This window comes from Alligator mississippiensis, chromosome 1 (assembly GCF_030867095.1).
Source record: "Alligator mississippiensis isolate rAllMis1 chromosome 1, rAllMis1, whole genome shotgun sequence".
In the NCBI taxonomy this organism is placed as follows: Eukaryota; Metazoa; Chordata; order Crocodylia; family Alligatoridae; genus Alligator; species Alligator mississippiensis.
Genome location: NC_081824.1, coordinates 3034926 through 3059776, shown reverse-complemented (window position 1 = coordinate 3059776; position 24851 = coordinate 3034926). Strand labels below are relative to the sequence as shown.

At 47.8% G+C, this 24851-nt stretch overlaps 1 protein-coding gene across 1 annotated transcript in view; it reads right to left on the bottom strand.

Moving 5' to 3' along the window:
- LOC106739843 (nuclear GTPase SLIP-GC) overlaps positions 1 to 24851 on the bottom strand; it is a 49348-nt gene that overhangs the window by 6899 nt on the left and 17598 nt on the right. The window contains 11 exon segments of the mRNA XM_059727187.1: positions 2203 to 2311; positions 3985 to 4135; positions 7301 to 7349; positions 7352 to 7454; positions 8730 to 8894; positions 11059 to 11192; positions 11969 to 12077; positions 14298 to 14387; positions 20303 to 20321; positions 21156 to 21331; positions 22707 to 22934. Coding sequence (XP_059583170.1) covers positions 2203 to 2311; positions 3985 to 4135; positions 7301 to 7349; positions 7352 to 7454; positions 8730 to 8894; positions 11059 to 11192; positions 11969 to 12077; positions 14298 to 14387; positions 20303 to 20321; positions 21156 to 21331; positions 22707 to 22934 — 1333 coding nt within the window.

Genomic DNA, 24851 nt, shown 5'->3' with positions numbered 1-24851 from the left:
GGCAGGGGATATCATGGGGCCCCTGGTACAGCTTTACAAGCACTCGTGGTGCTCTGGCCAGGTGCCAGACAACTGGAAGAGGGCCAATGTGGTCCCCATTTTCAAAAAAGGAAGGAGGGAAGACTCAGGCAACTATAGGCCTATTGGTCTTACTTTGATCCTAGGGAAGCTCTTTGAGAAGATTATCCGGGAGCACATCTGTGAAGGAGCAGCAGGGGGGACAATGCTCAGGGGCAAATAGCATGAGTTTATTAGGGGCAGGGCCTGTCAGACCAACCTGATTGCCTTCTATGATCAGGTAACAAAATCATTGGACGCAGGTGTTGCAGTGGATGTAGTTTTTCTGGACTTCAGGAAGGCCTTTGACACTGTCTCCCACCCCATTCACATTAAAAAGCTAGGCGACTTTGGCATTGATGCCTATACAGTCAGGTGGGTTGCAAATTGGCTGAGAGACTGCACCCAGAGAGTGGTGGTGAATAGGTCATATTCGACCTGTAGGGATGTGGGAAGTGGGGTCCCCCATGGCTTGGTCCTCAGGCCCGCACTGTTTAATCTCTTTATTAGTGACTTAGACGAGGGGGTGAAAAGCAAGGTGTGCACGCTCGGAGGGAGGGACAGGATAAAGCTGGACCTGGAAAGGTTACAGGGGTGGGCAAATGAGAATAGGATGGCATTCAATACTGACAAGTGCAGAGTACTGCCCTTGAGCAGGAAGAACCAGCAGCATATCTACAGGCTGGGGAACTCCCTTCTTAAATGCAGAGAGGCAGAAAGAGATCTTGGAGTCATTATTGATTCCAAAATGAACATGGGCTGTCAAGGTGAGGATGTGGTCAGGAAGGCTGACCGCACCTTTTCATGCCTCCACAGATGCATCTTGAGCAGGTCCAAAGAGGTGATCCTCCCCCTCTATGCAACACTGGTCAGGCCACAGGTGGAGTACTGCATCCAGTTCTGGGCGCCGCACTGCAGGAGGGATGTGGCCAGCATGGAGAGGGTCCAGAGGAGGCCCACCCACATGATCAGGGGAAAGCAGGGCAGACCCTACGATGAGAGGCTACAAGACCTGAAACTGTTCAGCCTCCACAAGAGAAGGCTGAGAGGGGACTTGCTAGTCATCTACAAACTTACCAGGGGGGACCAGCGGGGAATGGGGGAGACCCTGTTCACCCGCACACCTCCCAGGGTAATGAGGGATAACAGCCATAAGTTGCTTGAGAGTAGGTTCAGGCTGGACATTAGAAGACGATACTTCACAGTCAGGGCAGCTAGGATCTGGAACCAACTTCCAAGGGAAGTAGTGCTGGCTCCTACCCTGGGGGTCTTTAAGAGGACGCTTGACAATTACTTAGCTGGGGTCATATGAGCGCAGTATTCACTCCTTCCCAGGGCAGAGGGTCAGACTTGATGACCTACTTAGGTCCCTTCCAACCCTACATCTATGAATATATGATAATGATGCCCCTTGCCAAGGAGATACCCAGTGGACTCTTCTAGTGACATGAACTTAGTGCTGGAAAAGAGAGCTGGGCTGGATGCCCTGGAGAATAAAGACCTTGCCATATTCCTCAGCATGACAGATCCCCCATGCCTCCATGTATCCCAGTCAGGAGATGGAGGTCAGCTTCTGCCCATGGGTATTGCTGCTATCTGTGGGTGCCAGCGTGGCACCAAGTAGGGACTGATTTGTGCCAGCCCCAGCCCCTGGGCTAAGATTCATCCTCAATGCTTATCTCCCTTTCCTGCCTCCACACAGGATCCCACGTCCCCTCCCAGGCTGCTTCAGCCCTTCTGGAACCCCTCCACTCATCAACAAGGATAACAATCTGATCCCTAGCTGCTGAATATTTTTGTTCAGAGGCCAGTTTAAATGCTGGGAGGCTCTGAATAAGCACAAGGAGCAAGAGGAGACTTTCAATAACAGAAGTGATTTGGGGGGTATCCTTGGGGATGTTGACATCTTCCCCCAAGAACATGGTGCAATACCCATCGAATCTACATCACCTAAAACATCAAATCACATGCTCTCCTGCTTGCTTTGCTGGTGCTAATGAAACTGGGAGGGTCCCTGTGTGTGAGCTCTGGAAGACAGCAAAATATTAAAGCATGCTGTTCCATCACTTGGGGAAAACATCCCAAGGGCTTGGAGGACAAACTAAGACTACAAAATGCAGAACAGTTGAGGGGAATCAGTCCTACCATCATAATACGGCTCTAGATCATTCTGAATGGAGAGCGAAAGGGACAGGTAGATATCTGCCTTCTTCTGGAGGATGTATCTGTCAAGGGAACTCATGATGACTTTCATCTGCAAGGATTAATTTGAAGCATGTGTCAATGTCCCTTCAATCCTTTTTTTTCTGTCAAATGGTCTAAAGAAACAGTTTGGACTACAAAGCCAACAGGACCCCTTAGGGTCTTCTTATTGGTTACCCCTGGAATGAAAATGACATTTGTAGGACTGGGAAGCATTAGGGACAGAGCTTAGAAAACCATGAACAGCCTGCAAGCTGTGCAACACCCTTCTCTGTCTAAAGGCTATGGGACCTTTGATCCCACCCTAACTAACTTCTACTTTCCTAACTCCTGCCCCCCCCCCACCCATGTGACAACCCCTTGTTTCCATGCTACGTCTCATGTTTCCCTGATCGAGTGCACCCACCTTGAATCTCTGCTGGAGTTTCTGCCCATCTGTCTGTTTCTTCTCCTTGTCAAATCCTGGCTGTCCAATCTCTGGCCCTGCAGATGTAGCTGACTACAGTCCCTCACCAGGGATCAGGGCAGGTTTGGTAACTACATGTATTAGATACCAAGCTTAGAACTAATCTGCGAAGGTCTTGGGCAGTTGGCCCTCCCAAATGCTTACCACTGGCCTTTCAGTTTTCATCCTGGTAGTCCACAAAACAGCAGGCCCATAAAACACAACTGCTCTAGCAATTATGGTAGCACTGGGGCAGAGTGGAATATGAGCTATCTCATAAAAATGCCCTGGGTCATTTTTAATTCTTGCTATTTATTGCTGGTCTAACCAGATTTCTTTGGCATGTGCAGGGACTTGTCTCTGATTGACATGCAAAGCAGATAGGCATGTCCCTGGCACAGGGGAATCCCTCAGTGCCAAAAGCCAATGCCACTGACTAAAAACACCCACTTAGCCCAGCTGGCAAGATGGCCTTTACAGAGCCATGACTGCAGACATAACTTACATAAGCCATTAGATGATAGAAATCAAAGAGAAAGTGGACTGGAAGGGATTTGCATTAAGTCATCTAGTCCAATCCACTGCCTGAGGCAGGATTATCCCCGTCCAAACTGTCCTGTACAAGTTTATATCCTCTTAATAAAACTACCATCTACCCAGATGCCACCTACCAAGGTGTAAGACCCAAACCTGCCACAAGTAAATCAGGGGGACCACAGTAGCCAACATCCCGCTTCGCTCCAGAGAGACCAGGCAGAGGCTACAGAGCAGGGGCGAGCAATTATTTTGGGCAGACGGCCGCTTACTGAGTTTTGGCAAGGCATCGAGGGCTGTATGACAGGCAGCAAGGGGCTGCAACAGAGGAAGGCAAAAACCCCAACAGCCTGTACCAATCTGACCAGGGGGAAAATTTCTTTCTGACCTCAAACTGATGATTGATCCGACTCTGAGCAGTCATTAGGGTGCTCTTAGTAATTCCAGAGTCAACCAAGCCTGCAATCAGAGGACTGGGGTTATTCTCTGCTCTTGGCTCTGCAGCACCTGATGTTCTGGCTCTTGCTTCCAGGCAGTAAATGCTGTGTACTGGGTTTGCTGGGTACAAGGCAGAGCTGCTCATGGCCATTTCTCTTACCAGAGATGAACCCTGGTTCCAGAGTCACGAGAAACAGGGTGAAGAAACAGGACAACAGGAGAGCTTATGGCCTGGTCTGCAGCTGGCAGTGCTAAACACTTGTCCTCCGGCTGCTGGCCTGGCCCCCTCCCTTTTAACATGTACTTACTTCTTGCATAAGGAAGCTGGGCTGGCAGTTGTTATCAGCTGCTGAATTCTCCTCCCCAACCTTCTCAAATTTCTTCCTCACAGCGTCCATGAAGGTATTCAGTTTGTCTCTCAATGTGGCTCGAGTGCCTCTTTGGATCCTATTGCAATAATAAAGGGTTGATCATGGAAAGGATGACAGGCTTGTTTCCCTACCACATTACATATAGCTGGTGAGGAAGCAGGACGGAAGGCCCGGGGCTGGGGCAGCAGGGACCAGGGAGCGTACAGCTGGCATTGCTGGGACATTCCCCTTGGTAAACTTCATATCCCTTTGTCCTGAGCTCATTTCATTGGAGGAGCTGCTCTCTGGAAATGCACCAGCAGCCAGCTACAGTAAACCACAAGAAACTACTGGGAAGTGGAGATAAAAGCATGTGAGCTCCTTGCTCTGCATCTCCACTTTACTTGCCTTGCTAATGGGGTGAGCCCATCTTCTTGGGGGCACAGGATATGCCCCACAGATGTTTATTCACTTCCGGAAGCCACTTAAAAAGTCCAAATGGGCACTAGCTTCTGGAGGCAGTTGTACACATTATTGGTTTTTTCTAACTAAAGATATTCTCTGGGTTTATTTCATTGGCACAATGTACCAAGATGATTCCCCTTACTATTTTGCACATAACGCATACATAACACACTTACCACTCGTAATTGGTTAATGTGCTATTAATCCTAAAAGATGCTAGAGGGCATCTCCTAACAGTTTTATCCTGCTGACCTCCTAGTACTTAATTACAGCAAGGGGCAGTTTAGGTTTATTTTCTCTGGGTGGCTTTCAGTTAGACTTTTCCCACCCCGCTCAATTTTCTGCCATTCACCCAGTGATTCATTTCCAGGTGCTCTCCCCACAAATCTACTAGCTTTGTCAATTTTGGGGAAATGGGCTGAGACATGGGGTGCATGGGTGTGACAGTGGGATGGGACATTGGGTGAGATGACGGGCAGCATAAGCCCTCATAAGCAACCAGCATATGGTGTGAGACATGGGGTGCATGGGGTGACACGTTGTGAGATGGGGAGACGTGGGGTGAGATGGGTTGGGGGTTTTTTTTTGCGGTTCCATCAATAGTCCCCCTGCCACAGCCAGCATAAGCATACGCTCGCATAAGCACAAATTTCCTGTTGATCAGACAAGCGTTTTTGGGTGCTGTCCCCAAGAAATGTACTGGCGTGGTTAATTTTGGGGCAGAGCAGCAATTGGGTTTTGTTTTTTGTTTTTTTAAACCTATTTGTCCATGCTCGATCATTCATCATTTACAGAACAATTGTAGGGACGCTTGCCATTTTGCTTCAGAGAACACAATTGGAAACCATGGAAACACTTAAGACAGCTTAGCTCTTCCTTAGCAGGCACTGATCTGTAGCCTAATCCTTCCCCTTTCCCCTCCTCCCCCCACCCCACCTCTGGTGTACCCATTTTTAAAATATTCCCAATTACTGCGTGCCTAGAAGCAGGGTGGGGGTGGGGGGTGAGGGTCTTGTCTCCTCCTGGGACCTTGGTGGTCCCCTGGCTGTGCAAAGCTTTGGATCATGATTTGGATTCAGAGATGATTTGGATGATTTGGAGGCTGAATCTACAAATCTGAACTGAATCGCCAGAACTTTAGGCTTTCTGAATCGATTCAGAGCTTCTGAAAAGATTCAGAAAAGATTCGGAGATTAGGCCATCGGGTATAACGGAGAATCAATGAAATATCTATAACTTTGTTGTCTTTTTGTTGATTCAGATGAAACTTGCAGGGATGAGAGCGTGACACATGCCAGGTTTCAAGGACATAGGTGCAGGGGTTTCTGGGAAACTGCACCTCAAACATCTAAAAGCAAAACTCATGTCACATGTGTGTGTTAAGCCAGAGTGGGGTGAAAACTGCAGGGGTGGTAGCTCTTGCTGAGGCCACAAAGCCTGCCAAGTTTCAAGGGGGAACTACTGCAGGCCGGGCTGCCAAGCTACTGTGTTACCAATCAATCACGATTCACTCAGAGACCAGCTCAATACACAGTAGCTAGCTACTAGATAATAAGTTAATGAGCAAGGATTAACACATACAAAACCAAAGACTAAGCAGAGGAAAGAATCAATACAGATCTGGGAACTGCTTATGCCTCAAGACAGACAAAGTTGCACAAGCACCCATGTCACGAGTTTTGTCTGTCAGCAGTGTGGGGTGCAGGGCCCCAGAACCCCCCTGCACCGATCTCCTTAACAGCTGGCAGGCTTTGTGGCCACAGCAGGGCCTAGCAGCCAAGCCTGCAGTAGTCTCCCCACCCGCCCATGCCCCAAGACAGACACAGTTGCACAAGCACCCATGTCACGAGTTTTGCCTGTCAGCAGCTAGAGGTGCAGGGCCCCAGAACCCAGAAGTCCCTGCTCCTATGTCCTTGAAAGCTGGCAGACTTTGTGGCCTCAGCAGTGGCTACTACCCCTGCAGTTTTCACCCCCACCGCCTCTTGCCTTAACACACACGGTGTTTTGCTTGTCAGCAGTTTGAGTTGCAGTTTCACAGAAATCCCTGCACCTATCTCCTTTAAGCTGGGCACGCTTCATGCTCTCAGCAGAGGCTACCGTCCTTACAAGTTTCATATGAATTAGCCAAAAGACAACAAAGTTATAGATATTTCATTGATTCCCCCTTATACCCTATGGCTGAAACTCTGAATCGCCCAATCTATTCCGAATTTTTTCTGAATTGATTCGGCCAAATCAAATTGTAAAAGTGGTTCAAATCTGCAAGTCAAATCGGCCGACTCTGAATTGGCTATATCTGAATCGAATAGTTGCCTATTCACAAAGGCCTATGTATCTAAACAACATAATGTGCACAAGCACCCCGGGCTGGGCAACATTCCCTGCTCCAAACAGGGGTTAATTATTATGAAAATTAACAAAAGCAGCACAAGGAGCCTGGGCCTTTGCACAAGTGGAAGTTGGGAGCAGCAGTGCTCAAGTAGTCATCACAATAGTGGTTGAACATTCACCTGAATCTCTATTAAATCCCTTGTGCTCCTTACTGATTGCTCCAGGCTGGCATGCGGTTAGGCAAGTCATCAACTGGGAACTATGATTTTCTATTCATTTTACTACTCCCCCTCCTACCCATCCACCAGCATTTGCCTCTTCCATCCACTTGACCCTCCTTCTGTAACCTTCAGCTTGTGAGCCTCTAAGACGGAGCTCTTTTTCCTGCTTCATGCCATATGCATACCACAATGGGTTCCCTGGTCCCACTGCCATGGGTACCATCTCTGCAGGCCACATGGGGCAGGGTTTCTCTCACCTGAATATGTTTCCAAACATCTTGTCAATTTTATCAAAGATGGGCTGAGGGCATCATTGATGTCTATCCGGGGGCAGGACTGGGATGCGTACATACCATGCCTCAGGCACAGGGCTTTGAGGGTGCCATAAAAACCTTGGTTTCCGTTGTCTCGCTGTACAATTGGAAACACAGCTGTGATTAAAGTGTGGTAGGAATAATTAATTATAATTGTATTCCCTGAAGACTTCACTGCCTAAATAGGTAAGTCAACAGAACCCAGGGAGGATCATCTTCATTCTCCAGGGGAGAAGCAGCAACAGAGCCACAGGGCTAAACCCATGAGGGCTTCAGCCCCAACCAGCTGCGATGTGACACCCCCCTGTCATCACTCCTGTGGAAACCACATCCCTGAATTGGATGCCAATGGCCTTTAATGTTTTGGAAGGAAATTTAATTTTCTCATAATGAAATCCACAGTCACCAGCACACTGAGCCCCCTAACCTAGCCAGTAGAAGTGCGGAGGTCTTCACTCCAGCCTTTCTTTGACTTATTCAACCCTCCTTGGAGATGCCTCTCTCGACTCTGGATTCAATACATTTTGTGGACAGAGGGACCCATTCAGCCAATGTTAAGCATTCCTGTCACATAGGTGAGGCACCTGGGGGAAGTCTAGTGTGTAGATCCCAATAGGGCACACTGTTCAGGAGTGTCAAATGTCAAAGTGGTTCTGGGTGTGCCCAGAGGCAAAGCTTTAGGTGTTGGTGAAACATAAGCTTCATCTTTGTTGACTTGAGGGTAAGATAGCAGCTAGGTGGGGGCTTGCAGGGGTTGTAAATATATTGGATTTTGGCAACTCAGTCCATATAAGTCTTTATGTGGATCTACTTCAGTTATCTCATCTGCTTGCCAATAGGCTTCGCAGGCCCTACAAAACCAAATGGCCAGTTGTCACAGGCAGAATGTGGCCCTGTTGGGCTAAGTTTCTCTATCTTTACACATTGAGTTGCAGCAGACAAATTAAGTTTAGATATTAGGAAAAACTTTCATACTAGAAGGGTAGCAAAGCACTGGAACAGGCTCCCCAGAGAGGTAGTGGACTCTCCATGCTTGGAGGTTTTGAAGACCCGGGTCCCTTCCACCCTCAGTTCCCTATGATTCTACTCTATGGGCAGGACTGCTGAAGTCCCACTGGAAGAAGCTAAAGGTCAATGTGAGGTAGGTAATGGACCCTGGCCTATAGAACATTACTCTTTGCAAGTGCATTTTGCCCAATGCCCATTGGAAATCTTCATTAATCTTCTCAAAACCTAATGATATTGTCTTTCACCCATACATTTCAAAGCTTTCCCTAATAATAATATGCAGCAGAGAGGGAATGGATTGTGGAGGCAACAGCTAGTCAGAGAAAAAAAAGCTGCAGACATTGAGTAAACACGCAATACTCACATCAAGGAATGTACTTATAATTCTCTTCTTGGATTTAATGGCATCCTTGGCACCTTCATCAAGGGGATGATTCATCTGGTCAAAACATTTTTTAACCTGTTCTTCCAGAGCCATAATTTCCTTCTTGACAGAGTTCTCCAAGTGATCCTGCTCACCAAATTGATCCTGGAATAGAAGAACCCCATAAGACATATCACTGATCACCCAGCTCTGGAGATAATAGAAATATCTTCCAGACGTTCTTCCCTCTAGAAACTGCAAGGCTGGCTCCTGTTGGTTCAACACCTCCCTAAGGGCATCTTAAGATTATCAGGGGGCAGAAAGATGGTGTCACCTACCCCGTACTTGGTGTTCTTCAGTACTTATCCAGGGCTCTATCATTGAGGCTTACTGGGAAGCTGGGAGAAGGGGCAGGAAATCACTGGGCAAGAAGGTGAGTTATAGGGTGCAGAGGAATTCTGCAGAATCACTCTTTCTTAGTTTTGGCCCTCAAAATGTTCCACATACATACACAGCAAAATGGTCATTAGGGATACATTTTTCACCCGTAGGCCTGTGTGAATAGGGAACTATTCGATTCAGATTCGGCCAATTTGGATGCCAGAGATTCAATTCAGAGTTCCAAATTATTTTTCCAATTTGATTTGGCCGAATTGCTTCAGAAGATTCGGAGCTGATTCAGAGCAAATTTGGAGATTTGGCCATAGAGTATAATGGGGAATCAATGAAATATCTATAACATTGTAGTCTGTTGTCTGATTTGGATGAAACTTTCTGGGGCAGGAGCCTCTATGGAGGGCATGAAGTGTGCCAGGTTTCAAGGAGATAGATGCAGGGGTTTCTGGGAAACTGCACCTCAAGCTGCTGACAAAAAAGCCTCATGTCACGTGTGTGTTAAGCCACAGTGGGACAAAAACTGCAGGAGTAGTATATCTTCTTGAGGCCACAAAGTCTGCCAGGTTTTAAGGAGATAGGTGCAGGGGTTTCTGTGAAACTGCACCTCAAACTGCTGACAAGCAAAACACATGGCATAGGTGACACTGTGTGTGTTAAGGCACAGAGGGGTAAAAACTGCAGGGATGGTAGCCACAGCTGAGTCTAAAAAGCATGCTAAGTTTCAAGTAGATAGGCATGGGTTTGGGGGAAACTGCACCTCAAATTCTTGAAAGCAAAACTCACGTCACATGTATGTGTTAAGCCACAGTGGGGTCAAAACTGGAGACATGCTAGCCTCTGCAGAGGCCACAAAGTTTGCCAAGTTTCAAGGAGATAGGTGCAGGGGCTTCTGCGTTCTGGGGCCCTATACCTCTAGATGCTGACAGGCAAAACTCATGTCATGGGTGCTTGTGCAACTGACTGTGTGTGTTTTGGGGCATGGTGGGTGGGGCGGGAAACTACTGCAGGCCTGGCTGCTAGGCCCTGCTGTGGCCACAAAGCCTGCCAACTATTAAGGAGCTAGGTGCAGGGGCTACCACCCCTGCAAGTTTCATTTGAAACAGCGAAAAGACAACAAAGTTATAGATATTTCATTGATTCCCCATAATACCCTATAGCTGAATCTCTGAATCACTGAATCTTTTCTGAATCTTTTCTGAATTGATTAGGAAGCTCTTAATCAATTTGGAAAGCCTAAAGCTTCCAGAAATTCAATTTGGATTCATAGATTTGGCCTCCAAATCATCCGAATCATCTCTGAATCTGAATCATGATCCAAAGCTTTGCACAGCCCTAGTAGTCAGTTTAAAACTAACCAAAGGAAGTTCTTTTTCACACAGCATGCAATTAAAATGTGTAACTCATTGCCACCAGATGCTGTCGGAGCTAAGAGTTTAGCTAGATTCAAAAATGGATTGGACAAATTATTGGAGGAAAGGTGCATCAGTAGCTATTGAGAACAGGACTGAGTCATACAGCCCCTGAATCAGAACTTCACGGGGGTGAATGAGAAAGGGGGCAGGGATTTTTAGCCTTTAGTCATTGAGTCCATTCTGGAGACAGCATTGAGACCCTGTACGTGAAAAGCAGAGCTCTCCTTTTCCTATTGAGTGAATGGGAAGAACAATCCCATTAACTGTTGGCAGCCTAGAGTCTACAATACACAAGTGAGCCATTCCCACTGCATCTGCTAGAGGCCAGCCACAAATCTACATGCTAACCACCAAATTGTGATTCTTTTGGAACGGATGTAATTGTTTTTCCAGATAAAAGCAGGGAAGAAATGGGGAGAAAGAATTTTCCAAATAAGCTGCTCCAGTGGGAAAATATATCTCCAATATTCTTCTGGTAAGTTTGAAAAAGATTGTTATATCCAAAGCAGTTCAGGACCTACCAAGCATTCAGGTGTCTTCCTGAGGTTTTGAACCACTGAGAGAATGACCAGTGTCTCCCTCACATAATCCGTTAGCAGCAGCTTCTTCTCTTTCAGATAGACACTCCGGACATAGTCTCTCAGCTTGGGTATCTCTGAAATAGCGCAGAGCAATGGAGTTAGAAATCCATTGGAATATGTTCTTGCAATAGAATTCACATGGAGAACATTGACCTCGGGGAGCCTCCCGTAGGTGACACAAGGCTGGATGAATGAGAAGGCAGGGTAGGCTGAAATCAAGAGCCCCAACCTTTGAGTTATTTGTGTGTGTCAGAATCCCAAATAATTTGAATAAAGCTCAAGGTTTAAACACTTATAAAGAACAGCCTGCGATGATGACCCCAGTTTAATTACCACAGTGGCATCTGCCAGAGTCGGCAGAGGGCCTGAAATCATTGCTCAGCATCGGAGTTGCCACATGCAAGGCCCAGTTGTGGGGGGACCTGCCAACACTAGCCCAACAGTGTGCGGGGGGAGGAACAGCACAGCCTGCTTGGCAGACTCAGGCAGGGACTCCTGAATTAGTGCCGAGGGATCAGAAGCCCTGACACCATCTCTGCCACCCGAGGGGGTTAGGTAAAAGGGACAACTGCTTAAACACCTGTTGCTCCTGCAGGAGAGAGGGCCCTGCTTCTGCTTTCAGTGGGGAAAAGGGAGTCTGGCCCCATGTGTCCTTAAGCCAAGAAATGTGAATATTTAAGAACATTTAATTAGCTGTCTCAAATGTACAACCTGCCAGTGAGAAACAAGTCTTTGCTGGTGAGAAACCCCAGTTTGATCCCGAGGGAAAGTGAATGCAGCAGTACTGCTCTTGCATTGGTTGGCTTTTGTTCTCCAGTTGTGCATAGTCAAAAGAAAGATTTAATGTCACCTGACTCTTCCTTGTTGAGATTAAGTGTTTGATCCCAATATCCATTGGCGCTGACAGTGTAGACAAAATCGGTCTTGTCCAGAATCTCTGAGTCACTTGGCAGTTTTCTCTAAAGCACACAAGCACACGGGATTTACACAGAGAAACCCTCCCGGCACCGAGGAATTCTGCAGCAGTTCACAGCACAAGCGTCAGTTTAGTCAGTTGTGCATCCTAAGCCAACTTCACTCTTTCTCAAACTCAGCTCTGCTCCATAGTTTGCTTTCCAGTAGGGCTGTGCAAAGCTTCAGGTGCTGATTTTATTTGGAGGAGATTTGGCCCGATTCAGTGGGTGAACCTCTGAATCTGAATTGAATCAGGGGACCAATTTAAACGTCTGAATCAATTCAAAGCTCTCTGAATCTTTGGAAAAGATTCTAGGGGCAATCTTTGGAAAAGTACTAAGGGCAAGGGAGCGGGGACTGGGGAAGTGGGGAGGACACCATGGGGGAACCCCTGCCAGCCCCCCCGGTGCCCCCACTCCTCCAACCTCCCCAACACCTGCCTGTGCCTCCAGCCCCCCCCCCCCCAGTGGCTGCCCCCCACCCCAGCTTGGTGCTCACCAGGTGCTGCCGGGTGGGGGCCCCCCACTGTCCCCCAGCCCCATGCTGCATGGGAGGCTCTGCCATGAGCCACCCCGACCCTTGCTCCCCCAGGCCCCCCACAGGTGCCCTGCCCAGGCTGGGGCCAGCTCCAGCCCTTTAAGGAAAAAAAACCAAAAAAAGCCCCAGGACTTTCCTGTCCTGGTGGCCTCAGGGCTTTGGGGGCTCATGCAGAGCCCTGCACATAGTACAGGGCAGGAGAGGGCAGCAGGGATTGCTTTCGCCAGCAGAAGTGACTCTGGGTTGGTTTTTTTCTCTTAAAGGGCTGGAGCTGGCCCGGGCGGGGCACCCGTGGGGCAGGAGGAGTGAGGGGGGCACGGGGGGCTTATGCAGAGACCCCCATGCAGCATGGGGCAGTGGGGGAAGCAGAGATCATCCCCTCGTGGCAGCACCCAGTGAGCGCTGGGGCTTTTTTTTAACTAGTTCTCGGAGCAGGGGCGGGCAGGACAGCCATTGCTGGGCGGGTGGGGGATGGGCCTGGCTAATTCGGAGTTTCAGAGATTTGGCAGCAGCCAAATCTCCGAATCAGATTCAGCTGAATCAAATTGGGACAGTGATTCAAATCACCAAATCGAATCTGAAGCGAATACTAGCCGCTTTGCAGTGCTGGCTACCACTACCTACTTCAGTATAGAGCTCACGGTGGGCTGCAGAGCCTCTTTCCCAGCTAGCCCATGCTCAGTCCCATGGTGATGCAGCCATACAGCTAGCAGTACTCAAGCTAGCTACTATAAAGCTAGGTCAGCGTTGGAGCTACTTGGAGACCTATGAAGCAGGATTAGAAAGAAGGATCAGCTCCCCGCATGGTAAAAGCAGCTCTCCTTTCAGAGGGGTCCAACAATCACTGCCGCACGCAGAACCAGTTTATCCAAAACACAAGGGGAATAAATGGTCTATTCTAAAAAGAAAGGAAATGTCCTTGTCTAGTGCCCCATGGCCATACTACAGACAACGACTGTGTAGCCCCACAGGATGGGATTCCAGTTCTAACACCCACTGAGGCACCTGCTCTGCATTTATTCGTCCAATCCCCTTTTAAGCCTGGTGAAATGATCAGCCATTTGATCAGACATTTGCAATGTCATGTGGCAGTAGGCTCCACTGGTTAGTGACATGCTGTTTGAAAAAAACTCCCTTTGTTTTAAACTCACTCCCTAGGACAGTCCTGATCTGCACCCTAGTTCTGGTGTGGTGAGAGATGGCAAACTGCAAAGCCCTATCCTCTTTCTCACATCATTCCATATTTTTTAAGTCTGTCATTTCCCCTTCACTTGTCTTTTCTCTAAGCTGAGAAATCACAACCTATGTAACCTCTCCATGCATACAAGCCTCTCCATGTCCCCAAGCAGTCTTGTTGCCCTTCTCTGGAACCAGGAACAGGCCAGGCTTGGGTCTAAAGTGGGACAGTGCTCCAACCTGGCTGCTGCTGCCATGGCTTTCCCTGCCCTATTGCTGAAGTATGGGTAGAGTTTCCTACTAACCAGTCCCAGCATGGCCAAAGCGCCCTACCTCCAGAAAGCCACCAAAGGCCCCCCTACAGACAAGTCCCTTGGCTCCACAGGCTGGATCCATCCCACAGGATATATAATACTGACTCCTACTTTAAGGGGATGGAGAATGACAGCCAGCATGACATGCAGTATTCAAGGTGTAGGTGAACCCTGGGTTTAAACATTGTATAATGTTACCTTTAGCTTGTCCTTCATTCTTTTGCCCCTTTCCCATTTCATGGCTGCATTTCTTTCTAAAATGGCATCATGTTTGCTCTCTAGAGGGATCTAGGTTCAGAAAAGAAACAAACATTACCATAGATATTCCCAGAAAAAAATGCTAACACGCTTTAAGAGATTCCTAGCTTCTAGGAACAGAAGGGACCTTCTAGTCCACCTGCTAGCCTCACACAACCCAAGGCACATTGCCCAGTAATTTCTTGCTGAGCCCAGAGGGAAAAGATTTTTCCTTTCTCAATAAATAGTTTCTTAACTTTACAGTAACTGAGCACTGGAGTATGCTGCCTAGAAAGGTGGTGGAGTCTCTGTCAGTGGAAGCTTTTGTGTGCAAGTTAAACAAAAGCTCACTGAGAAGTTTTGAACAGGCATGGTCCTGCCATAAGCAGGGGGTTAGACCAGATATGACATCCTGAGGCCCCTTGAAGCCCTGTTTTCCTAAGAATCTAAGTTTTTTAACAACTGGTATCTTTTGTCTTCAGTGTTCCTTGACACAGGTGCTGGATGCACCTATGGGTGGAGCATTTTTGCCAGCAGTATCTGCCTGGTCCATGCATGTGCTTAGGTGGTCTCAAACACTATATTGAGCATATAAAGGCATCACATCACCACCTTCTCCTACAATTCCTTCTGCACCACAGAGTCCATAGTGTTTAGAGGAACCTAAAGCAGAGGGGAAGGATGGCAAGTGAAAGAACGCACCCACAGACATTATCTCAAAGAGTTCCCCAGCTGCTGTTTGTTTTTTTTCTTTCTTCTAATGATTGGTCCTTTGGGTGCTCTGCCACAGGTGATTCCAAAGCAGAAGTCTAAGTAGGTCTTATTGTAGCATGAATCAATGGCCTGTGACAGCCAGAGAGACATCCAAAGCTGATGGCTGCATGGATACAAATACTTCCCAAAGGGTTGTCTGGAATCCCACGCTGCTGCCTTGCATAGATCATGAATAGACACATTTTTAAGACAAGCCACTGAAGTTGAAAAGGCCTGGCTGAAATCACACTACACTGCTGGATACTGGTGCCTTATATAATTCATAATGTCATATACTTGGATTTCAGAAAGCCCTTTGATATAGTCTTCCATGATGCTCTTTAAAAAAAAACAAAACCTGGGCGTTTGTGGGCTGGCAGAGTCCACAGTCAGGTGGGTTGGGAACTGGCTAAGGGGTCAAACCCAGAGAGTGTTAGTGGATAGGACTGTATCATCTTGGTGGGAGGTGGCCAGTAATATCCTGTAGGGTTCGTTTCTTGGCCCCATGCTGTTCAACAGCTTTAGCAACAGTTTAGATGAGGACGTAGAAAGCACACTGGCCACGTTTGCAGAGAATACTAAGTTATGGGAAAAAGTGGTCATGCTAGGGGTGATGATGCAGATCCAAGTGACCCTGGACAAGCTGCAAAGGTGAGTGGCGTGAAACTGGATGCAGTTCAATAAGGATAAATGGGGAGAAGTAACCAGCAGCATGAATATAGGTTAGGAGGAGATTTCTTGGCCAGTAAGAAGGCTGAAAGGGACCTCGAGGTTATGGTTGATACCAGGATGAACGTGAGCTACCAGTGCAATGCTGTAGTCAACAGAGCTAACAGCACACCAGGATGTGTTAGCCAATGTATAGCAAGCAGGGCTAAGGAAGTGATACTTCCTCTCTACTTGGCACTGATGAGACCCCAGCTGGAGTACTGTGTCCAGTTCTGGGTGCCACACTTCAAAAAGACCTGGACAATCTTGAGAGGGTCCATAGAAGGGCCACAAGAATGATTAACGGCCTGGAGGGAAAACCTTATGAGGAAAAACTAATGGATCTGGGACTGTTCAGCCTGGGGAAGAGACGACCGAGGGGGACTTGGTGGCCATCTATATATAAGTAGTGGAAGAATTCCATCCCAGTCTCTTCTATTAGGTCCAGGGTCAGACCCAAGGGTACTGGTTGATGGGAATAAATCAACATGACACAAGGTTACTAGTGGAGACCCCCAGGGCTCAGGGCTCTGTCTGGTACTCTTCAATATCTTCATTAATGATCTGGAGTTGGGCATCAGATGGGGACTGGCAAAGTTTGTGGATAACACTAAATTATGGAGAAAGGTGGTCACTCTGGAGGACAGGCTGGGGTTACAGGGCGACCTGGATCACATTCGATGTAGAGAAATGCAGGGTACTACACCTTAGGAGAAAAAAATAGCCTCATATTTATAGGCTTGGCAGTTGTACGCTCGCTAGCACTGTGACTGAAAGAGACTTGGGGGTCTTGATTGACCACAAGATGAACATGAGCCACCAATCCAATGCTGTGGCCAGCAAAGCAAACCAAACTCTGGCATCCATCCACTGATGCATCTTAAGCAAAATCAGGGACATCATCCTCCCTCTTTACCTGGCCTTAGTGAGGCCACAGCTGGAGTACTGTGTCCAGTTTTGGGCTCCTCACTTCAGGAAGAATGTGGATAAGCTTGAGAGAGCCTGAAAGAAAGCCACCCATTTGATCAAAGGCCAGGAGAGCAAGCCTTATGGGGAGAGACTGAGGGACATTGGACTCTTCAGCCTGGTGAAGAGAAGGCTCAGGGAGGACTTGGTGGCTGCCTATAAGTTTATAAGGGGAGTGCATCAGGATCTGGGAAAACAGTTGATCACCAGGGCTCCCCAAGGGATTCATAGATTCATAGATTCATAGATGCTAGGGTCAGAAGGGACCTCAATAGATCATCGAGTCCAACCCCCTGCATAGGCAGGAAAGAGTGCTGGGTCTAGATGACCCCAGCTAGATGTTTATTTAACCTCCTCTTGAAGACCCCCAGGGTAGGGGAGAGCACCACCTCCCTTGGCAGCCCGTTCCAGACCTTGGCTACTCGAACTGTGAAGTTCTTCCTAATGTCCCGTCTAAATCTGCTCTCTGCTAGCTTGTGGCCATTATTTCTTGTAACCTCTGGGGGCGCCTGGGTGAATAAATCCTCACCAATTTCCTTCTGTGCCCCCGTGATGAACTTATAGGCAGCCACAAGGTCGCCTCTCAACCTTCTCTTGCGGAGGCTGAAGAGGTCCAGGTGCCCCAGTCTCTCCTCATAGGGCTTGGTCTGCAAGCCCTTAACCATACAAGGATAGCTAGGTCTAATGGCCACAAACTTGTAGAAGGCCGATTCATAGATTTCATAGATTTCATAGACATAAGGGTGGAAGGGACCTCAGAAGATCATCGAGTCCAGCCCCCTGCCCAAAGGGCAGGAAGTCAGCGGGGCTCATAAGATCCCAGCAAGATAAGCATCCAATTTACTCTTGAAGGTGTTCAATGAAGGCTCTTGAACCACCTCTGGTGGCAGGCTGTTCAGACCTTGGGGGCTCGGACAGTAAAGAAGTTCTTCCTTATGTCCAGCCTGAAACGGTCTTGTAGTAGTTTGTGACCATTCGACCTAGTCGTCATCCCTTGGGGCGCTCTGGTGAACAAATGTGCCCTAGATACTGGTGGTCACCCCCGATAAACTTATAGGTGGCCACCAGATCACCCCTGAGCCTGCGCTTTTCCAGGCTGAAGAGTCCCATAGCTCTCAGCCTGTCGTCATAAGGTCTGTTTTCTTGCCCTGTGATCATGCGCGTGGCTCTTCTCTGGACTCTCTCAAGCTTCTCCTCATCCTTTTTGAATTGTGGATCCCAAAACTGGACGCAGTACTCCAGCTGCAGCCTCACCAAGGCCGAGTTTAAGGGGAGAATGATGTCCTGGGATTTGCTTGAGAAGCATCTATGGATGCAAGCCAGCATTTTGCTCGCTTTACTAGCTGCAGCATCACACTGAAGGCTCATGTTCATCTTGTGGTCAATCATGACTCCCTAGTCCCTTTCATCTGTAGTGTTAGCCAGCGTAACACTGCTGAACCTATAAGAAAGCTGCAGGTTTTTCTTCCCAATGAGGAGGATCTTGCATTTTTTGGTGTTAAACACCATCATGTTCTCGTCCACCCATTTCCTGAGCCTCAAGGTCAGCCTGGATCACTGTCATGTCCTCAGGTGTGGATGCTTTACCCCAAAATTTCGTATCATTGGCAAACTTGGCCAGTCCACTTCTGACACCTATGTCCACATCAGTAATGAAGATATAGTACAAGATATAGTAATGAACAATATAGGTCCAAGGACAGAGCCTTGGGGGACCCCATTGGCCACAGGGCACCACGATGATTGACTTCTATCAACCACCACCCTCTGGGTCTGACCATGGAGCCAATTCCCCAGCTGGCAGATCATGGTGGACCCCAGGCCACAGTTGGCCAGTTTTGCCAAGAGGTGATCATGGGATACCAGATTGAAGGCTTTTTTGAAGTCAAGATATACAACATCAATTTCCTCTCCTTTGTCCAGGGGATAGGTCACCTGGTCGTAGAAGGAAATGAGATTGGTCAAGCAAGACCTACCCGCAATACACCTGTGCTGGCTATCCCTCAGGATGCTGCCATTGGTCAGTCTGTTAAGAATGGCCTCTTTGATAATCTTCTCTAAGATTTTCCTGGAATAGAGGTCAGGCTGATGGGCCTATAGTTTGCCAGATCCACTTTCCTCCCTTTCTTGACTTTCAGACTCAATGTAAGGAAAAACTTCTTCATAGTCCAAGTGTTCAAGGTCTGGAACAGATTCCCCCCAGAGGTGGTGCAAGCACCTACCCTGGACTCATTCAAAAGGCATTTGGATTTTTATCTTGCTGAGATCATTTGATCCCAGCAGACTTCCTGCCCATGGCAGTGGGGCTGGATTCAGTGATCTCATAAAGTCCCTTCCAGCCCCTAATTGCTATGAAATCTATGAAAGTCCAAACCAGCTCTGGGCAAGATCTGCAGGAAGCCTTATCCTTGTTCAGTGTTGGATAGGGCAGGTATGCTGTGAAGGCTTGTAATTCTCCAACCATCCTACTTGAGAGTCTTACCCCCAAAAAGATCTTTAGTGAAAGATGGAAGAAGCTACAAGAGGCAGAAGTTGAAAGGGGAAAAACCCCCAAAATAGAGGGACAAACACTTGTGACAGAGAGTAAATGTCTGCTGATAGTGTCTGCAAATGCATCTCACCCTGGTACATGATACACCTCCAATGTGATTAAGTTGTACATACAAAATATCCCTAGGGGAATCATCTTGCGACACAAGGAATTGGTCTGGCTCAGTCTTGCCTGTTCAGGAATCATAAGATAATGGAGCTTTTGATTAGTACCTGCACTGTGTGACCTTCATATAGCACACAAGTTTCCTTTAGACTTATGTTCCACTCCTGTAAACAGTTGCAATCTGTTAATTTGGTACAAACTGGAGTGGTGTTAAAGCAAACTTTTTTAACTTACAAGGATGGGGAGAGTATAAGATGCAAGTGAGCATTTATGGTTAATTGTGAAGCCAGGGGTTATGTTGAATCAATCTCAGCACGAGGCAGCAGCATGAAACAGTCACAAAAAAAGCAGATGCAGTTTGGGGTTGCATTTACAGGAGTATTGTGGGCAAGAAATGGGAGGTGATAATACTTCTTACAGGGCAGTGGTGAAGTCTGAGCTTCAGGGATGATATGGACATCATAGAGAAACTGGAGCAGATCTGGAACTCAGTTACAAAGGTGATAAAGGGGTTAAAGGCAGCCATACAAGGGGAGGTTATTAGGAAGAACTTTCTCACTAGAAGGGTAGTGAAACACTGGAACAGGCTGCCCAGAGAGGTTGTGGACTAACCATCCTTGGAGGTTTTTAAGATCCAGCTACACAAAGCCCTAGCTAGAATCATCTAGTTGGGGCTGGTCCTTCTTGGAGCAGGGGGTCGAACTAGATGTGGCCTCCTGAGGTCCCTTCAATCCCCATCATCTGTGAGTCTATGTTTAGTGTGGAGAAAAGGAGACTGGCAGGGTGAGGGCACACGATAGCATCTAATAAATAAGTAAATAAGTAATACATTTCAAAGGCTTCCATCTGGAAGAAGTAGAACAGCTGCTATGCAAATACTCACATTTCTGTGTCTTCGTTCCCTGAAAAAAAGTGAAAATGCCAACTTTAGGCATAACTTTAAATGCCAACTTTGGCAAAATTTAAAAATTCCTTCCATTTAGTCATCCTGAATAAATACCTGGACTGATGGGAAGGATGAGAGCACACCCAGGTCAGAAGGTGGAAACAGAGCTTTTTGTTCAAAGTATAGCAGAACCCCCTGTTTTTTCTTTTTTTTATTTTTTTTTTTGTATTTATTTTAAAATGCATTCCCTCCCCTTCCCCAACCATTTCTGACTTTTTCTCAGAACTAAGAAAGACAGTATGGCTAGAACAGAATGGATTTGGGTCTGGGACAAATAACTTTTGGGAAAGCAGGGTAAAAGAGTTTCTGCTGGGTAGAAACTGGGGGACCCCTCCGTGTCCTTCCCACCCACCGCCTTCCTCCCTGGCTGGAACTGGATATAGACAGGGATCTCTGTGTTGCAAAATACTGTTGGGATCTGTGGGCATTTGTACACAACACAGTGTTTCACCTTTGTTAATTTACCTCGCCTTAAAAATTTTAACCTGGGCCATTTTGGTGCGTTGTTTTTGTGTTTACACGCCACGGGCTTTGGAATGAATTAAGCCCCGTGTGTAATTCCCCACAAATTCCAGCAGGGGGAGGGAAATACCAATCTAGCTTGGATCACCCTGCCCTTGCTCCATCACCTGAGTAAAGCAAAATCCCTAACACATGCTTAAAACAATTGCTAGATGCTTCAGTAGCTCAGTGAGCATGACCTGTAAGGAAGGGCGGCAGGAGCAAGGATATTTAAATTTGAAAGGAAGGATCCTAGCCCCCCACAAAGGCAGGACAGTTGTTCTGGTACCAATTGTATTCTTCAAGATTCAGCTCATCCGTCTTTGTGACCACCAGGCTGATGTCAGTGCATCTCCCACTTTGGTAAGCCTTGATGCTCTCTGCCAGCAGCACTTCCTGGACTTTCTCCCCCTGGGCTCGGACAATTTCACTGATAATCCAGATGACTGAACATTTATTGATGCCCTTTAAAACAGAAAGAGAGAGAGAGTTGTATCCAGAAGCAAAATAACAAGCCAAGACACACCCTTGGGAAACAGTAGTGTAACTAGGGCTGGGTGAGTGGCGTTTCAGCCCCAGAGGCTGACAGAAAGGCCACCCCCAGTCAGCATGTCACCCTTCTCTACCTTGCTCCTAACCTGAACTGTTCCTCGCAGCCACCCCAGCCTTCCCTGCTTGGTGTCAAGGCAGCTCTCTACTCTAACTGCAGCTGATGTCTCTCTTGCTGCTGCCTATCACTGGTGGAGACAGCAGCCTTCCACACAGAGCAGGGTAAAGAAATGAGACGCTAGCCCATGGCACTATGAGAAATGTGCCCCTTGCATTCCTACTCACTTCCATGGGAATGGAGAGTGCTCAGGATTTGTAAGAGCAAGCCAGAAATGTCCCGGGCTGGCTTTTAGTTACAGCAGGTAGAGCATAACTTAGGCCCACAGGCAGGAAGGCTGGGCTGGGGGCTGGAATGGACACATGCACAGCCCCACTTGTGGAATCAGAAAAAAAAAAATGCCTTAAACTTTGATCATACGAGTTATAAGATGACATAACTGCTCTGTGGGGCATTGCTGGCTCTGTACAGCAGAACAGATAAGGAAAAGTGTTTGTTCTTTGTAACTCCTCTGCAACTGCTTCGCTCACCGCGGCCTTGAAAATAGCAAAAAGTATGTACAACTCTGATTTCCAAGTGCAAGAAGGGAGTGTTATTTCTCTCCTTGTGAACTAACCTCGTCTCCCCCATAATCCCCATCCTGATAACAGCCAAGCAGTAATGAGGTAGTGTTTGTAGCTGCTTTTTTCTAGCAAACTCCACTATATGATCATGTGAGTTGTAAGCGACTGTTAAAAAGTATATACGCCTCCTGATTTTGCTCTTGGGGGGGAGCCCCTTCCATGTGCTTGGGAAATCCATGTCACTTTGGAGTCCCCCCTACAGCTGTAGTTTCTTTTGAATAAAAGCTTCTGCTGACCTGACCCAAAGGTATGCTGTGTATGTTTCCATGACACAATGCTTGGCACCAGAACAGCCTGGCACCTGGACATGCAGGTACTTGCAAACACTGCAGGTCTGCACTTGAGAGGCCAGGCCTCTGCTTCCTCATGAGCTGCAGATGCAGAAAGGCACTATGGGCCCTTGTAATGAATCCAAGCTGGAAAGCCCCTGAACACCTTCAGAGCATGGCACAGATGCAACTTCCATCCATTTCACCAAATGCAGTGCTGCTGCTCTCTCCCAAGCATGCCTGCCTTTATTAATCTGAAACAGATTACTTTAGGCATAACTTTTAAACTGCCAAACACCCGCTCAGTGGTTTTCCCACACACAGTCCAGCGGACAAATCACCTCTTTCCACATCTGATCCCTTTTGCTGTTGAAATCTCCAGTCCCTGGAACATCCATAAACACGACACCTTCTGGTATCACATCAGACCTCGGGAGAGTCACTTCCACATGCTTGATGAGGGGCCAGAATCGCATCTTTTCTTTGTCTCCATCCTGTGCTGGCTCTCTCTCATCCTCGTCACTCCACCTCCGCACATAAGGGTCCAGTTTCTCAGAAAGCTCATCTGCCTGGGACATAAGAAACAGATATCTATACCTCTGCTGTTAGGTGGCAGAGTCATTTGCAAACAGGAACCAACCTCCCAGGATGCACTGAGCCTTGAGCCTACTTTTCCTTAGATGAAGAAATTAAGGTACAGGGGAGAAAAGGCACTTGACCAAGGCCACACATCAAGTATTTGACAGAGCTGGGATTAGTACCCAGATATCCCCCACCCAGGCTAATGAATGTGCAGCAAGGGGTAAACAACCAGGATGGGAGAAAGCCTGCCATCCCTCCCTCTGGTGCTGCAGAAACACCTGAAAGTTTGTGGAGCCCCCACAGCTGGTGCAGCATTTTCAGGACCTTGCCAGAGGACCTGGGAACAGGTCCTTGGGGAACACCAGGGAGGCTGCTGGGTACAGGGTTAGGACTGCCTCTGGGTCGGGGGCAGGAGAGCTGCTTAGGAAAGCAAAGCTTTTCCTGTGGATGATTCAGAGGAACATCCTGGTGTGAAGCTGGAAGGTCCTGGCTAGAAAGTCTTGCATTTGGGGTCAGGAAGGAACTTTACACCCTGGTCATATTGGTATGGACTTGGGGGATGGGGGTCAGGGCCAGGGGAGGTTTGCCTTGCTCTGCAGTAGGGCCATGGCCTCTATCTAGGATCTCCTGAGCATATATTAACAACCTCTTACAGAAGTAGGACATTGACTGCCTTGGTTCCCCTGCTTTACCTGTGGCAGGTTTAAGTTTTATGTCTTGTGTTGTGAAGGTTGGTGGTAGTTTTAAAAAGGGGTTAGACAATGGATTTGTAAGGGATGGATTGGACACGGCTGACCCTGGCTCTGGCAGGGGGTTGGACTCAATGTGACCTCTGGAAGTCCCCTCCAACTCTGCTTCTCTATGATTTCTAAGAAACAAAAAGAGAACAGCAGGGAAAGCTGAGAAAATCTCAAACCCCAAAACGTGACTGTAAAGGAAAAGAAAACATTTTGGTTCAAAACAAGGACAATAAAATCATTCTGAGAGGGTGGTTCCAAACAAAACATTTCTAGTTTGATTTCAATAAAGACACGTGCAAAGTCCTGCACTTATGATGGAGCAATTCCATGCACCAGTGCAGGCTGGGAGTGACTGGCTGGGCAGCAGCTCTGCAGGTGACAGTGGACAAGAAGCTGAATATAACCCAGCAGTGTGCTCTTCTTGCCAGGAAGGCTAATGGCATCCTGAGCTGCATTGGTAGGAGCGTTGCCAGTGGATCAAGGGAAGCAATTCTTCCCTCTATTTGGCACTGGTGAGCCTACATCTGGAGTCATGTGTCCAATTTTGGCCCCCCACTACAGAAAGGAAGTGGACAAGAGGGCAATGAAAATGACTGTAGGGCTGGGGGACAGGACTGGTGAGGAGAAGCTGAGGGAAATGGGCTGATTGAGTCTGAAGGGGATTGAATAGCAGCCATGAGCTCTCTGCAGGGGGGTTGCAAAGAGGATGGAGCTGGGCTGTTCTCAGTGGAGGCAGATACAGAACAAGGAGCAATGGGCTCAAGCTGCAGCAAGACAAGTTGAGGTTGGATATTAGGAAGAACCTTCTCACTAGGAGGGCGTTGAAGCACTGGAACAGGTTACCCAGAGAGATGGGGGAGTCTCCATACTTGGAGGTGTTGAAGACCCGGGTAGACAAAGCCTTGGCTGGGATGATGTAGTTGGGGCTGGTCCTGCTTGGAGCAGAGAGATGAACTGGATGTGGACCCCTGAGGTCCCTTCCAACCCGAATTTTCTGTGATTCTATGACTTTCCTGGCTGAAGACTGAGCAATTGGCTGAATTTGGCAGTTGGCAGCAGAAAAATCTTCTTTCAATTCAATGTATTTTTTCCAATAGGAAAACTTCCTGGTTGAACACTTCTAACCAGGGCCAGAGGGCAGCAGTGAGGCTTCCCCTGTGCCCC